The sequence below is a fragment of the Nelumbo nucifera genome, chromosome 1 (genome assembly GCF_055504915.1).
Source record: "Nelumbo nucifera cultivar China Antique chromosome 1, China Antique-T2T, whole genome shotgun sequence".
Lineage (NCBI taxonomy): Eukaryota > Viridiplantae > Streptophyta > Magnoliopsida > Proteales > Nelumbonaceae > Nelumbo > Nelumbo nucifera.
Genome location: NC_142649.1, coordinates 118,572,565 through 118,588,151, shown reverse-complemented (window position 1 = coordinate 118,588,151; position 15,587 = coordinate 118,572,565). Strand labels below are relative to the sequence as shown.

General features: G+C 38.1%; 1 protein-coding gene across 10 annotated transcripts; it reads left to right on the top strand.

Moving 5' to 3' along the window:
* The first annotated feature begins 200 nt into the window (after positions 1-200).
* LOC104601742 (putative E3 ubiquitin-protein ligase HIP1) lies at positions 201-15,066 on the top strand. Of its 10 annotated transcripts, none has more exons than XM_088894022.1 (7): positions 211-588; positions 7,692-8,170; positions 8,276-9,570; positions 13,875-13,928; positions 14,401-14,499; positions 14,602-14,745; positions 14,829-15,066. In XM_088894022.1, the coding sequence occupies exons 2-7, from the start codon at positions 7,804-7,806 to the stop codon at positions 14,958-14,960; spliced, it is 2,091 nt and encodes a 696-aa protein (XP_088750148.1). In that variant the 5' UTR covers positions 211-588; positions 7,692-7,803; the 3' UTR covers positions 14,961-15,066. The 10 variants fall into 10 exon arrangements, 9 of the variants coding, with proteins under 9 accessions (XP_088750157.1, XP_088750148.1, XP_010263494.1 ...); XM_010265197.3 differs by lacking the exon at positions 211-588 and adding an exon at positions 609-1,074 and having other exon boundaries at positions 7,692-8,155; positions 8,285-9,570; XM_010265196.3 differs by lacking the exon at positions 211-588 and adding an exon at positions 609-1,074 and having other exon boundaries at positions 7,692-8,155.
* Positions 15,067-15,587: the final 521 nt, after the last annotated feature.

The following is a 15,587-nucleotide window of genomic DNA, read 5'->3' as shown; positions in this document are numbered from 1 at the left end:
AAATGAAACAAACAAGATAAAATGGCAAAACCAATCTAAGCCAAGCCAAGCCAAGCGCCCAAGCCAAGCCAAGCCTCTATCTAGTATCTACTACCGTCATCCCCCAACAAGTCCCAGGCCCACGAATGAGATGCATGAATGAAAAGCAGAGCAAAAGGCTAAAAAGCAAAGGAGCTTGAGACTAATTTATCTATCACATTCAAATCCACGACTCTGGTTTATTTAGAAAGAGAGCTACAGAAATTTAGACCAAAGAGGGAAGAAAAAAACAAAGCTAGGGTCGGGCAGCAGAAAGGAGCTTGGCGTGAGCAAGGGTAGCGAGGGATTACGGCGCGCATCGGGAGATGGATCGCTTCTTTTTCTTTTTCTTTTTTTAATTTTTTCATTTAATTTTAGAGCGAGAAAGAATGGAATGATGAATGGGGTGAAGGGGTGAGAAGAGAGATCGACTTCAGTCGGTGCAAATCCCGTTCGAACAACCTTTTCAGCCTTGCAACTGGGAAGAGAGACAGACGTGCTTTCTGTGTGTCTATACACCTATTATTAATAAGCCTGATTGGTCAGCGTCCCAACAAGACAAAGCTTGGGGTGGGTTTTTTTTCTTTCTTCCTTTCTTTATCATGATTTATTTATTTGTTTATTATTAAGGCAAAAGGCATTAAGCTATTGCTAAATGCTAAAATTTCACATCTCTCAGCACTATCAGAGGGAAATTTGATTATATCGGGGAGTTCCCATTTCTTTGTTTATATTACAATTTATTAATTATTTACTCTCTCCTGTCCCTTCTCACCTCACCTCACCTCACTTTTCCATCCTCTCTCTCTCTCTCTCTCTCTCTCCTTCTCCTCTCCTATCTTCATCTCCTCTTCCTCTCTTTTGATAGTGTTCCTTTCATTTCATCACTGGGTTTTGTTTAGGCGCTTTTCTTCCCTTACACAGAGAACATAGAGATGTCTTCGTTTTTTTCAAGGATTCCTTTTTTATTTTAATTTAAATGACCGACCGACCAGCCTATTGACCGATCGGGTGATCGATCTTTTCTTTGGATCTTCCTTCGCTTCCGTTCCTCAGGTACGCTCTTTGATCCTTCATTGGTTGTTTGGTCGTTTTTTTGCCAAACTAATGGATTATAATTCTGTGATAGTAGGAGTTTTGTGGAAAAAATTGTCTTTTTTGTTCCTTCTCTTTTTTTTTTTTTTTTTTTTTTTCTTTGTTCTTGGAATTGGAAGAGGATAAGCATGGACCAACTCGACTCATCTAGGGTTTGCACCGAGGTCTTCCTTCTCCTATTCTTTCTTTCTCGGGGTTCTCAAATTTAGTTTTTTCTTTTAGTTTTTCTGGGTTTTGATCTCTTCGTTACTCGCTTTGCTTGATGATAATGTTACATCGTTCTGGATTTGTTTGTCATCGGTGCTAGTTGGTCCGGAATGAATGGGGCTTTTGGCTTCGCGATATCAAGGGGCGGCTTTGGCGATTATAGAGATTACGTTTTTTCAATTATTGTCGTCTTCATCAGTTGGATTTGTGGATGTAACGATGTTTTCCAGTTTGGAAAGGCAAAAGATATAGATGTTACTCCTGCATGCACGCATGGATGGTTTCTTTGTCTACCGTTGATTGGTCGTCTGCTACTGTAGAATGTCTTGACCATAATCTGTTATTCTTGACCCTTTGTAGAGTCTGCGTTTTGGCAAGCAGGATGCATTCTTCCCCTGTCTAGGATTTAAGTTTGTGGTGATGCATTAATTTTCTTCATCTCGGATGACCGAGGCGTTACTAGAAAGGACCTTTTATATTTGCATATTGGAAAAAAACTGAAAGTTAGAGGTTCTCAGAGACTGCGTTCAGTTGGAATGCCAAAATGGAATGGAGACCGTGTCGAGTTAGAGAAAAAAAAAGAGGACTTGATCTTTTTATCTTCCGCGTCATACCACTAGAATCCATGAGGAACCATATTTTCACCCAGTTTACTGTTCTCCTATTCTCGAACTTTGTCTGTTCTTCTGATGAAAACTCTAAATTTATTTGCTTGCTTCCCTTGTAATCATTTTTCTTCTGGTTTGGATTAGGAGCCCCGAGACCCAAATTACTATGTACTGTTTTCTTGACTAAGGAGATTTCTTTCAAGCCTTGGCTAGTAGCGTTCTTTTCCACTGCTAGAATTGTCTGGCAGAGTGGGAAAATTATTTGTATTTCTGCAATTCATTGTGCTACGGTTTCTTGAATTAGGTTTTGTAGCTGGTCCATATGTAGGTTCTGTCATTTCGCAATAAAGACCACTTGCAAAAAAGGTATAGTTCTGAAGGGGCATGCATTATTAAGAGCTATATAAATGGGCAGTTCTAAAGAAGTTTACATGTTTAAAGAATTAGAGGGATGATAGTCAAGAAGCACGAACATAAGGAATTAAAGGAAAACCTATGTGTGATCTTTATGGTAATGTACCTCAAAACATAAAAGATATATAATTGTCAACTTTTATGACCCAAATAGACTTGTTTTTAATGATCTGTTTTACATTTTTTTTTGGGTGCAATGGGTCAATGTATTGCTATTAACTCCAGCTCAATTGTCAAGTTGCTTACACAAGAATCCATGAGAAAGGTTTGTCAAACCAGGTCTGGAGATGGTTTATGGTGATGTAGAACAAAACAAACAAAAGCTGTTTATGGCATTTCTGGATTAATTGCACACATGTACAGCAAACTAGAAGTGAACACAAGATCTACAGTGCAAGAATATTTGTCCTACACAATCCATTCTACAATTGATAACTTCAAAAACAATATTTAAAGTCGTCTTTTGCGAGGAAACATGACTCTTGATAGAGCATGGAGGAAGGGTAGGTTTTATGTAGCAGGCCCCAAATAGTTGGGATTAAGGTTGAGTTTGGTTGACTTTAGTTGAATTGAGTTTCGGCTCTTTTAAGCTGTCAGAATACATTCTGTATGGATGAGTGGGGTAATGAAATGTATTGACTCTGGGTTATGCATGTACATACTTATGCACATTTTGAGTTTTTCCTTGCTTTTGTTCAATTTGGTCTTCATGCATGTAGGCATGTGCCTTACATCAGATGATTGTATTTCTTAAAATGTTCTGACCATATTACAATTTATCAATGCAACATGCCAAGTGATGAGATTTGAAGCTGCTAAATTCTCCAACTATTTGAGTCTTCCCTACGTGTATATTATATTATTACTTGGTTTTGAATTCCACATCCTTACTCTTTAACCCTCTCATTGTTTTAGAAGGCATGTCTCAGATGCACCTAGGTGTGTAGGTGAGGTGCATTTTCAAGGCATGCACTTTACCTGAACATAGGTGCAACCCCTTTAAAAAGTGTGCTTGGTGTACTTTGTGCCTTGGCCCAAGCATGCGCCTTTTTTGTTGTTTTTTTTTTCTGTATGTTCTTATGTGGTTTACACCTTTGTAATGGTTATCAACTTCTTAATTACCTTTTGTCTCCTATTTCTACACTAGTAATGGTGTATTTACTTTTAAGGTAAACAAAAACAAAGACCTTTCAAATGCTTGAAGTGTTAGGGCCTGTTTGTTTCCTCTTAACTCTTATCTCATAAGAGGAATCTTTTAACTTTAAGAGAAAAATTGTTGTTTGTTTCCTCTTATCTCTTATCTCTTAAAGTGCAATTATACACCTTTTTGTGGTTAATGTGGTTTACACCTTTGTAATGGTTATCAACTTCTTAATTACCTTTTATCTCCTATTTCTACACTAGTAATGGTCTATTTACTTTTAAGATAAACAAAAACAAAGGCCTTTCAAATGCTTGAAGTGTTAGGGCCTGTTCATTTCCTCTTTAACTCTTATCTCTTAAGAGGAATCTTTTAACTTTAAGAGAAAAATGGTTGTTCGTTTCCTCTTATCTCTTATTTCTTAAAGTGCAATCATACAACTTTTTGTTTTCCAATGATACCCCTCAAAAAGACAAACAAAAACTCTAATATATGGGGTCAAAATAGATATTTGATAATTTTCAGAATTCAGAATTCAGAGTTTAGAACAACATTCTTTGCATTCAGAGTTCAGAGGAAAGAAAAGTTCACCAATACCAATATACCTTTTAATGTAATTATTGCACTTTCAGATGTCAGACTTTAGAGCAAACGAATAGGCCCTTAGTCCTTGCAAATAGGATTTCAAATAGCAAACTGCCCACTAAAGAAGCAACAACAATACAACTAAAGTGTGATCCTTAATCCTTTGTGTGACTGCATTGCCTGAGAGGCTGAGACCCCTCACAGGGACTTTGGACTTGCCTCGGGGGGCATCTATGGAGGTTAATGACCGATCTCCTAGTATTCAGAATGCAAGATGTTAACCAAGGCAAACGAATCTGGAAGCTCCATCCTGCCGGTAAGTTCACAACTAATTCCTTTTTCAGAGCCTTGGTGTTGGATGACACAAGCTCAGGGTTCTCTTGTAGAAGAGTATGGATAACTCACATCCTCCTCAGTCCTCCCTAGAGTTTCTTTATTTGTGTGGGAGGCTTGCCTGAAAAGAATAAACACCTGTGATTTATTACAGAAGAAGCAGAAAAGAAGGTTGGGCATCTCTCCCCATGTTTGCACGCTATGCCTCAGTAATGGTGAATTGGCTGAACATCTTCTTTTACATTGTTCAGTAATAAGGAAGATCTGGCTTTACTTTATTAACCTAGTTGGTTACAGCTGGGTTTTCCCAGAAAATATTGAAGATTTCTTAAGAAAATGGCAAGGGAGAGGATTAGGTTGAAGGGGGAGAATTTACTAGCTCACAGTGGCTCAAGCAGTACTTTGGGGTGTTTGGGAAAAACGAAACGACCTGATTTCTCATATAACTTGTGCAATCTGTGGGTGCTGAATTCAGAGAGTTTCAAAGGAATTACTTTGAATAGCTTCAGCAAAATGTGGTGGAATTGTTATTTTCCTCACCCAGTCCTTCAAGAGTGAAAAGCCTCTCCCAATCAGGAGAGGAGAAAGATGTGACTCTGTACTTTGATGGAAGTGCAATCTGAAACCCGGGGGCAGCAGGAATTGGTAGTGTGTTTAGGAGGGGGGATGGATGCCCTATGTGGGCTTTTATTGGACCAATTGGGACTGCAGACTCCACAATGGCTGGAATTTTAGCTGCTTTAATGGGACTGTGTGTTACAAGAATCTAGGCTTGACTGAGTTAGTTATCAAAGGAGACTCACGATAAAATGGCTTGGGGAGAAGGAAGGAGAACCATGGAGATTGGCTCACTATATGGATGAGGCTAGAGATATGTTGAAATCCTTATCTGCAAATATTTGCTAGATTCCTAGGGAATTAAACTCTGTAGCAGCTAGTTTAGCAAAATCTGATCTATACATGGATAACTTGTACAGTGATAGAGCTATGCCTTTGTAACCTGTGTGTAGTCTGCTTTGTTCATCATCTCATGCACTCTTTTTCTATCTGTAAATTGAAAGTTTTATATGCTTGAATTGTTGAGTGGTTAAAGCACTGTGACTGGTACAATCCACATTTGTTTGCTTTTGCCAACACAGTTTCACTTTAGATATGTTTTATGTGTTAACTCTTATGTATTTTAATTTGAGTCGATAGGTTTTTTAAAACATGTAAGAGGGCAGCCCTGTGCATGAGGCTCCTGCCAATGTGGGATTGTGGGGTCTGGGGAGGGACAGATGTACGCAGCCTTACCCCTGCACGTACAGAGAGGTTATTTCCAAGATTTGAACCCTGGTCACCCAGGTTGCAATGGAACGACCCAACAGTTGTGCCAAGGCCCACCCTCAGGCTTTTTAAGACTTTTAATTACTTTTTTTTTGCATTTTTTATATTACTGTTTTAATAGTTTTTCAAAAGTTTGTGCATTGCTTCAAAAAAGTGCATGCGTTGCCTTATGTCTTGTACCTTGTGCCTCAGCCTTGTGTGCTAGAAGGCCCTTGTGCTTTTAAAAGGGTGAACAATAAGATAGACAAGATGCACTGTTCCTAGATTAGAAGACTCATTGGAGTTAAGAAGTGAGAAGTGCATTAATTGTAAAGTGCACCACCCAATGTAGAAAATCTTAAAGAACACTAAACAAAATATTAGTTTAGGCTGGTCTTGAGGACCATTGATTTCAATAATGCTCTAGGATCTTACTGCAAACAATGTTCTTTGGGCTGCATTTGTTTGCAGTGCAAAAACTGGTTCCATAGATAAATGTACTCTGGTTTAGTTTTGCAAGCGTTTGGCGAGCATGCATTTGTATGTTGATAATGACAGCTATCACAACTTCCAAAACATGTTTGTACTCACAATTGATACAAAGTTTGTATCAAATTTTTTTGGATACAAACTTTGCATTCATAGTTGGTTAATGTAAAAAAGGTGGATTTTAATCTTGGAATCCATGTTTGGACTCATTTCAACCAAAAGCCGTTTGGTTGGAATACAAAATCTCAGTGCAGAATTAAACTGGTTTGTATTCATGAACTGGTCAGAGGGAATTTTTGAATGCTACATAGTTGTTTATGCACTGGAAGCAAACATAGCCTTGTGATTTGAGGTGTACAGGTTCGATCATATCTTGAGTACTTGTAAGCTCCTCCTTTATCGAGAATATCCATATTTCCAGCAAAAAAAATTCCTTGTACTCTAAGAATATATGGAACCTCACCTATGTCTTGAAGAAAAGCAGAGGATGTCCCAGACATTGTGTTCTTGTATTATCCTTCTCCAGTCAGAAGATTCATTTTTCTGGTCCTCCCCTGAAAACATGATTTAAGTACTCCATTTATCCTGAAATATCCCTTTTACTCAAAGGTGCAGCAAATCTCAATCTGCACATTTGCTGAGGAATTATTGGTTTATGAGTTCTAGCTGAAGAAAGGTGTAAACTGTTAGTCCACTGTGACCATATTTTGTTATGGACGCATTCCTTGGGAAAACGTACCGTCGCCACTGGCAGCAACAGGCACCTGACCCACCGCCAGCAGCAGCAGTGATTCAATGATTCTCATCCTACCCAGTTCGGCAACAACAGCCTTATCTAGATTAGATTAGATCATCTTGCTTGTTCTTATCTTATTCTATTGCTCTTATCTTATCTTGTTAGTAGCTTATCAGATTAGGATTAGCTTATCTTATCCTTAGCAAGATAGAACTGGAAGTCTCCCTATTCAGCAAGGAGACTCCCTTTGATTAGGACTCTTGTAATCTCCTATTTAAGGAGACCCCATTATTGAACGAGGATATCAAATTTCCAGTCAAGAAAGGGAGTAAAAGGAGAGTTCGGTGATCTCTTGGACAAATCACCCTCTAGGACTCCAAGATAGGTTCAGCTAGGAAGGGGAGGAACAAGGGAAAACAGGAGCTTTTCCCCATGGACCGACCCGTGACGCGATCCTGTTCCCGGGCCCATAACATATTTATTGTTAAATTATTTGCAATTTTAAATCATCTTTTGTGTGCATGAAGTTGTTTATAAAGGCTTTGAGCTCTGTAGTTTCAAATACGATATTCACCCCTAATCAATATATTAAGAGCACATACTCTATAAACATGCTTTTCATCTTTCTGTTCTCTTTTCTGTGGGTCTTTCTATTAGATGGTTTTACTTGAAATTATGTTGCTTTGCTATACTTCTCCTTTTGTAATGGATTTGTAGTTGTAGGACTAACAATGCAATCTCTTTTTGATATTTAATGCAGATTTTATGATTCTAGGGCTTTGAAGGAAGCTCTGTACGTAATTATTGAAAGAAAAGGAAGTTTTGTACGTGATCAATTAATAATTTGGGAACTTTGAATAAAATTGGCTCTGATGCAAGGGCAGAGGAGTACTGTGGATTCCTTTCCTGAAGCCTTTGAGTTTGACCATGGGTCTAGTTCCAGTAACAGCAACATTGACCAGCAGCTGTTTTGGAATAATATGTTAGTGGAAAACCGGTTGCCAGATTATATATTATCTCCCAGCGAAACCAATATTGCATATGGGAATGGTGTTAGTCATGATGGGCAGAGCTTGAGTGGCTGGAGTCTCGGTGAATCTAGCTCAAGTGGGAACACTCGGAATCTGCGTGATGAAACTAAGATGGAACATGGTTGGTCATCTTCCTTTAGTTCCCGTGCTGGAGCTGGACCCAGGCTGGAAGAAAGGCGATATGAGACAACTGGTATTCTTTCTCTTGGTAATGTTGATATAAACCTCAATAGTAATCAGGCTACAAATGAGTCTATGTTTTTGCAGAGTTCCAGTTCTGAAGATATCCATCAGAATCTAAACTTGAATGCAGGATTTGTAGGAAGCAGTAGCATTGGTGGTCAAGTTATGGAAGGTGGTGTATGTTCACACATGTTTAAGTCTTCTGGACTTGAAAATGAGCCAATCCCATCTTCTAGTGGTCCTGCTGATCCCTTTGGAAGTACTTCTGCAAGTTCTGGGTATTTGGCAGAAGAGAATGATGAGAGACCAGGTTGTTCATTAGATGGTCGGCGTTTGTCCTGTAAAAGAAAGGCCCTTGAGGGAGCTTCTGGTCCATCTTCCTTAAGTGGAAACCCAAGCTGCTTTCAGCGAGCTGAAAACAGTGCATGGCATGCTGTTCCTGCTCATAATAATGCTAGTGGCAGCTTGAGTATATCTACACCTGGGGAGAGCCCTCCTGGTGTTAATCCAGCAGAACGGTTAAACCCAGAAATTGGTATTGGTGTGAGAGTAGCATCTGAAAGCCATCCTGTTTTAAGTGCAGCTGTAAATGCAGAAAGTTCTCATAGAAATTTCCGTTTGAGAACAAATCCAGCACACCAACATGATTCTATACAGCCTAATCTATTGTCAGCAGGGAGTAACATAAGGCGCTCTCAGTTCTGGTCACCTCACCAATCATCTAGACTTGTCCCGTTTAGTCATTCTTTGGAGTCAAGGCATACAGCTACTTCAGCCAATGCAACTGGACAGGGCCAGTCTCATGTAATGCATAATCTTGGGTTGCCGCGAAACGTGCACCCCCTCCCATGGAATGGAGCTTCCAATTTAAGGGTTGGAAATTCTTCTGCCATTCATGGAGAGAGAGGCAGTGCATTACGAGAAGAAGCAAACTCAAGAAGCATTGCCAGGAATATTTCAGAACACCCTGTGTTTGTACCCGTAACTGAGATGAGAAATTTGGTTCAAGATCCAACAACTTGGAGTCTATCCAATGGAAGCACAAGCCTTCCTGGGAATGTTGCCTCTACTTCTCGAATTGGATCAAGTTCAAATGCTCATCCATCTCCTCCTAGCTGGGTCCATCATAATTTCCCCACTCAGTATCCGCAAAGGTTATCTGAACTTGTCCGCCGATCCTTGTTTCCTTCTGCTGGTTCTGAGTCAGGGAGCCAGAGCAGCAATTTCCCACCACTGCGTTCAGGGCCTGGTGCATCTTCACAAGAGTTGGTGCCTTTATCTGGATCCACTCACCAGGGACATCATCAGCCACATCCAAGGTCAGCATTCTGGATAGATAGACAAGGTGATGGTGTTGTTGGGGTTCCGTTTTCATTGCGAACTTTGGCTGCAGCCAGTGAAGGGAGAAGTAGGCTAGTATCTGAGGTTTGTTCAAAAACCTTTGGTGTTTTGCCACATTTGTGCCAATTTCTCTGCTTGCCTGGTTTATTATATTTTCTGACATTGGAATCGAAATTTCATCGTATAAAAATTCCTTTTAAAGTATCAACAGGTGTTTTCAAGTTTCAAAGTCCAGTATCATTCTTATTGACTACCATAGCAGTAGTTTTATGCATCAGAAAAGGTTATCTCATACCATGATTTTCTGTATTCAAACATCACAAAATTTTCTTCTGAAATTGAGTCTAATTAGCTATCTTATTGTTACTGGCTTGATGCATCAAATGAGGAAACAGACTGCTGATAAAAAATACTTCAGGGACAGTTCATCTATTACTCTTGATAAATGACTGGACTCACTTCCAATCAGTCAAAAAGAGAAAAATCATAGGATTGCTTTGTTTTATAATTTTTTTTTTTTATTGAATTGTCCTGTTTGATAATCTCTACTTGATTCTTGTTCCATTACAATTAATGCATACACTTTGATCTTATTCTTGGTCCCCAAAAAGGATCTTGTTCTATTGCATCCACAATGTGAGATAATTTCTAGCAAACAGGTTCTCAAGTTATAGAAAACAAATGTTCAAATTTTGGTTTTTATGTAAACTCTGCGTTCCATTAGGTGGTTATTGATGATAATAGATGCTTACCAAAAAATGTAAACTGATTAAGACAGATTAAAATAATTTAAACTAATGAAAACTTAGAAAGATAGAAACATTATCAAATGTTTGTTACCTTGGGTAAAGAGTGCAAACATCGATTTCCCCTCTGGTGTGAACTCCATCAAATTAAACTTTGATTGATGTCTACTGGGTGTCCCAGGCCCATTTGTTGTTGAAGACGCATTTAGAGACAGCTCCAGTGATGTGATTCTTGCATAGTGAGAACCGGCGAGGTTTTCCTTATGGAAAAGGTAACTTTGACTGTATTCTGGACCATCTAGTTAAGATGGCACTTTAAGTGCATAGCTTCTAACTTTGATATTGGGGCTTGGACTTGTGATCTTTATTGATCTTTACTTGTTAGAGAATATGTACTGAAGGGGATTATTAATTCAGGAAGACAAGGTACTGGATTCCAGAATGAGCACCTCAATTTATTGTGTTTCTATATAATGAAGTACCTGTGGCAAACAGCCTTGCAAGGGTAGTACTTGATCCAAGTGCGGGCTTTGTCAGTAGTATATTTTGTATAGGAGATCCGGTTTAGGGTGTTGAGTAACCCCAAAGTCATTTTCTCTGTGCTGAGTGCCTGTTTTTTTGCATTACTTCATACTTGTACATTTGGTGTAACATATATGTGTGGTGGAATCTACTGCCCATTGTATGGTAAACTTGGTTCAGTACAATAGCATTACTACAATTATTTTTGATAATTAATAGTACTACTGCAACTTAACCACCAATTCTGTTTCTTGCAATTGAAGACACCCATATTACTGTGTTTTTATTTTTCTACAACTTTTGTACTGTTGCAACATGCAAGTTTGATTTTGTCCTGAAATGTTTGTCATGGTAGATATGAGCCCATATGCATGTATGCATATACTATTTTTTTGATCAGTGTATGCATATAGTTTTCTCTTTTTTTAGTGGGGAAATAAATAAATAAATCCTGTATTGTGAAGAAATTAAATAAAGTTATATGGATGTATGTAGATGTTGGTTTTTTTTTTCTAATTTACTATCACTTTTTGTTATTTTCTATAATTTTTATTGTAATTTAATATAAAGTAAAAGTAATTATTAACTGATATCAGATATATTCATTTAAACGCTGGCAGTCTGGCACCCATTAGATGGGGGGCCTCTAGATTGGTTTTGCATTTGGTTCCCTTGTACATGCCTGACCTCTTTGGTGAAATTTATCAGAGCTTTTGTTGAAGAGATATTAAAGTTATAAAACTTCCACGTTTTTTCATTAAAAAATGGGTTTTTTGGACATATCTCGAGCTTGTGGGCTGAAACTTGTGCATGGATAGAGGGTGACAAGGGGAACATGTTGGGGCATTTTCAGGTCCCATTGAAGTGGCTGCTTTTGAAGATTGCTGATTCTTTTGAACTTCTCTAGCACAATCGATGTTATGAATGTCAAGGCAGAAAATTATTTGCATAAAATTTATACACAAAAGTGAAGCCAATGAAGTTACAATAGTAGCAAGGTTGTTGACTATAAATATAGTAACAAGAATTGGCACTGTGGTTGGAATCTACATTGCCCAGATAATGCAAGGACATGGCTGCAGTATGGTAGCTGATACCATAGTTGTCAAGGTGACGCCTAGGCAACAAGGCGCCCTTTGGGGCTCGCCTTGCCTAATCGCCAAGCATTTTTGTACTATGTATTGTAAAATAGTTTTTTATTCTTTATTTTTTGACATTATAATTATAAAATAGGTACTATTAAACTAAAATATTTATTTTGTGTGTTTATATACTAATTTCTTTTTATTATTTTCTTATTTGTTAGGGTTTAGTCAATGCAAACATTGCTAAATGCTGTATTAAACCCTCAAAGACTTTAAAACCTGAACCAATAAGGAAGAACTTAAAATTTTATCTAATCAACACATTTTCTACTACTACTTTTTCTTTTCTTCTTTTCCTATAACAAAAATAAGGGCTCAGCCCCTATATTTTTTGAATTTGCTTTTCCTTATTTTTCTTCTTATGAATATGTTGATTTTCTATGCTTTAACATGATCTCTATACTTTTCTTATGAAAATTATGAATAATTATTAAGGAAATACGACTATGGTACCTAGGGAACTACCCTAGGATCTATGTTTTCTACATAAAAAAAAATCCATCGCCTAGGCGACAAGGCGCCCCCCTGTCGCCTAGCCTCGCCTTGGCTCCTTGAAAACTATGGCAGATACACAATTTACACTAAAAATAAAAGTATCCTATACAACATGACCCCTTTGTACAGGTATTTGGGGTCATAGCATGAAATTGAATTTCACTGACTTGAGCACAGCACACAAGTATGGTTTTTTTTACTTGCAAATATCAGCATGGGTGCATTATTACTAATTATACTGTACTACCAGAAATGAAGGAAATGTCTGAATGAATCATCACCCCGTGTTGCTAACTTGCTGCTTTTTAATTGATTTGAAGGTTAGGTAAATTGCTTGTTAATTGGCCTGAGGAACTGATTAACTGACTAGGATGCTTAGGTGTTTGGGTTGTTTAGTGAAAAAAGAAATGATTCCTGGTTTCAACCACATTTAGGATATCTTGTTCAACTGCAAAAAAAAGAAAAAGAAAAGAAAAGAGATTAAGAGTTTTACATGCTTGAATACGTTTTACATGTTATGATTTTCATTTTAAATATGGTTTACATGATTTTAATCCGAGATAGTAGGTTTTTTAAACATTTATTATATTTTTATTTGTTTTTGAACTTTTTTTTTTGAATTTATGGCATTTTTATTTTTATTTTTTGCATTTTTAAAAATTTTTTAGCTTTTCTTTTTTGTAGTTTTATGCTTTGCTTTGAAAATGTGCGCACCTTGCCTTGTGCCTCGCACCTCAGGCACAAAATGTCCCTTGTGCCTTTAAAATACTGGTTTGGAGAGGTAGTGGGGTTGATGACAGCCAAGCAAGGATTCTGATCATACAGCAAAGTTTTTGCCTGTTTACCCAATGCCAGAAACTGTTTATATTTTCATGGGCATAAGAAGGGGGGCCACAGTCTCTATAATAACTTTTATGTTGAGAGGTATGGTTGGGCACAGTTTGGTCCATCATCATTGTTTTCTAATTAAGTCTTTGCTGCCGAATATGAAGATAGGAGGAGCTATATTGAGGCTTAAATCCTTTCTCTGAAGGGCATCAGAAAAGGAGAATTGATCGGTTGTGTGGAGCAATTAATCACTGGGACCAAATGTGTTATATCAACTTGAAAATTCAATTTGTCCTGGTGACTTGGTAGCACTGTTTGCTTAAATTCCAAGTTCTTTGATATATTTTGTAGAAGCTGTCAATACTTTTGTTTTGTTTTGGCTTAGGTAGGTTAGGGCCATCTTACTGAAGGAACCAAGGCAACGAGTCTAGAGGGGATTCTTCTGAATTCTACTAATCTTAAGATCCTTTTATTTGTGATTGTGTTTTGAATGCTTGTAAGCATCCAAAGAATTTTGCCATGCTGCACAGGATTTGGTGGGATGAAGTCTGTGACTGGAAATGATCTACATTTAGGAGATGCTTGTTGGATTTGTTTATTTTTGGTAATAAAAGCATTGAATTGGAACTGACATTTCCTTCATTTTCTGCAGCAGTTACGCAGCGTCTTAGACCTTGTTCGTAGGGGTGAGGGCTTAAGATTTGAGGTTAGATTGAACTCTTATGGTGTGCTTATGATTCTTCAATGCTTGAATGCTGAATGCTTGTTGGCTTTCTGCATCTCAGATTGTTGGCTTATGATTCTTCAATGCATCTCAGAATGGTGTGCTTATGATTCTTCAATGCTTGAATGCTTGAATGCTTGTTGGCTTTCTGCATCTCAGATTGGCCCAAGTAACATTTTACACTGCTTTGGGCTTCAGCGGTTCAGGCTGGCCCGATTTAAAATTTGACAACAACCCTACCCAAGCCTGCCCAAGTTGCAGTTGGACCTCTTATAAAACCGTTTTGAGTAATACATCCAATAAACTGGTCAAACTATATTTCGTCATTTCAACTGTGAAATGAATACTAGCCCTTGTTTCTTTTCATCTATCACTGTCTAGTGTCTACTCCTTTCGTAGGTGCTAAAAAATATGTCTTCCTATTTCACTCAGATATGCTTTTACGATGTTCCAGGATGTTTTGATCCTTGACCAGTCGGTATTTTATGGAGTGGCTGATTTGCATGATAGGCACAGAGATATGCGGCTTGATGTTGATAACATGTCTTATGAGGTATATGGAAACAATAGGAATAAATATTAAAAAGATCCTTGAGCTACTATTTAGCTGTTATTCATAAGTGGAGGTTTCTTAACTCAAGAAGTGGAATCTCAGGAATTATTGGCATTGGAAGAGCGTATTGGCAATGTGAGCACTGGGTTAAGTGAAGAAACCATTTTGAAGTGTCTGAAGCAGCGAAAGTATTTATCTATGACAATTGTAACTCCTTCAGAGGTTGAGCCATGCTGTATCTGTCAGGTGAGGGTTGATTTAAGTGTTTGTTTGTGTTCTCTCCATTTGGTTTATTTAGCTGATGTTAAACCTGACCGTTGTTATTTCAGGAAGAATATGTCGGCGGTGAAGATTTAGGGACACTGGATTGCGGACACGACTTTCACACAGCTTGCATTAAGCAATGGCTAATGCATAAGAATTTATGCCCTATATGTAAAACAACGGCTCTGGGTACATGAGGACCATTAATTTTTAGGTCTCACTGTCACAGATTAGATAAAAAGAGGGTGAGTCCTGAAAATATCCATGGTTTATTGAATTCAATGAATCCAACACCTTGGATAATATCTTGTTTTTTCTTTCTCCAAATGTTTGGTGAGTGTGAGTTGTCAATGGCTGGCAACATGGCAAGAATCATTAAGGCGGAGTAACATGAAATGAGGAGAGCACTTTATCCGGTTAGAGCCAACTTAGAAATCGTTAGCGGTGGTTAGTAGGGAGGTTGGGGTGGGTACGAGGAGATGAGATAGGATGAAGCCTTGGGGCGTAACCGCATAAGATGTTGATGGTCTTTTTAAGCTTTACTCCCTTGAAACTAGTGCAACCCTAATAAGCGTCTAGGACGGTAAACTTTTCTTCCAAACAATGGAGAACTTCATTGGCGGTATTGTTTAATTTTTGATGCATTTTGTTGCCTTCTCTCAGTGCTGGTCCAATTGTGATACACATGCACCATCTTAGATTAGCACAATAGAGGATTAGGGTTGGGGGTGCTTACTATTTCAGTACCAAGGAAGAAATTCAAGGCGGTTAGAACTTGGATGGTAACCTATGACCTTGAATGGTTTTTCCCCACATTAAACCAA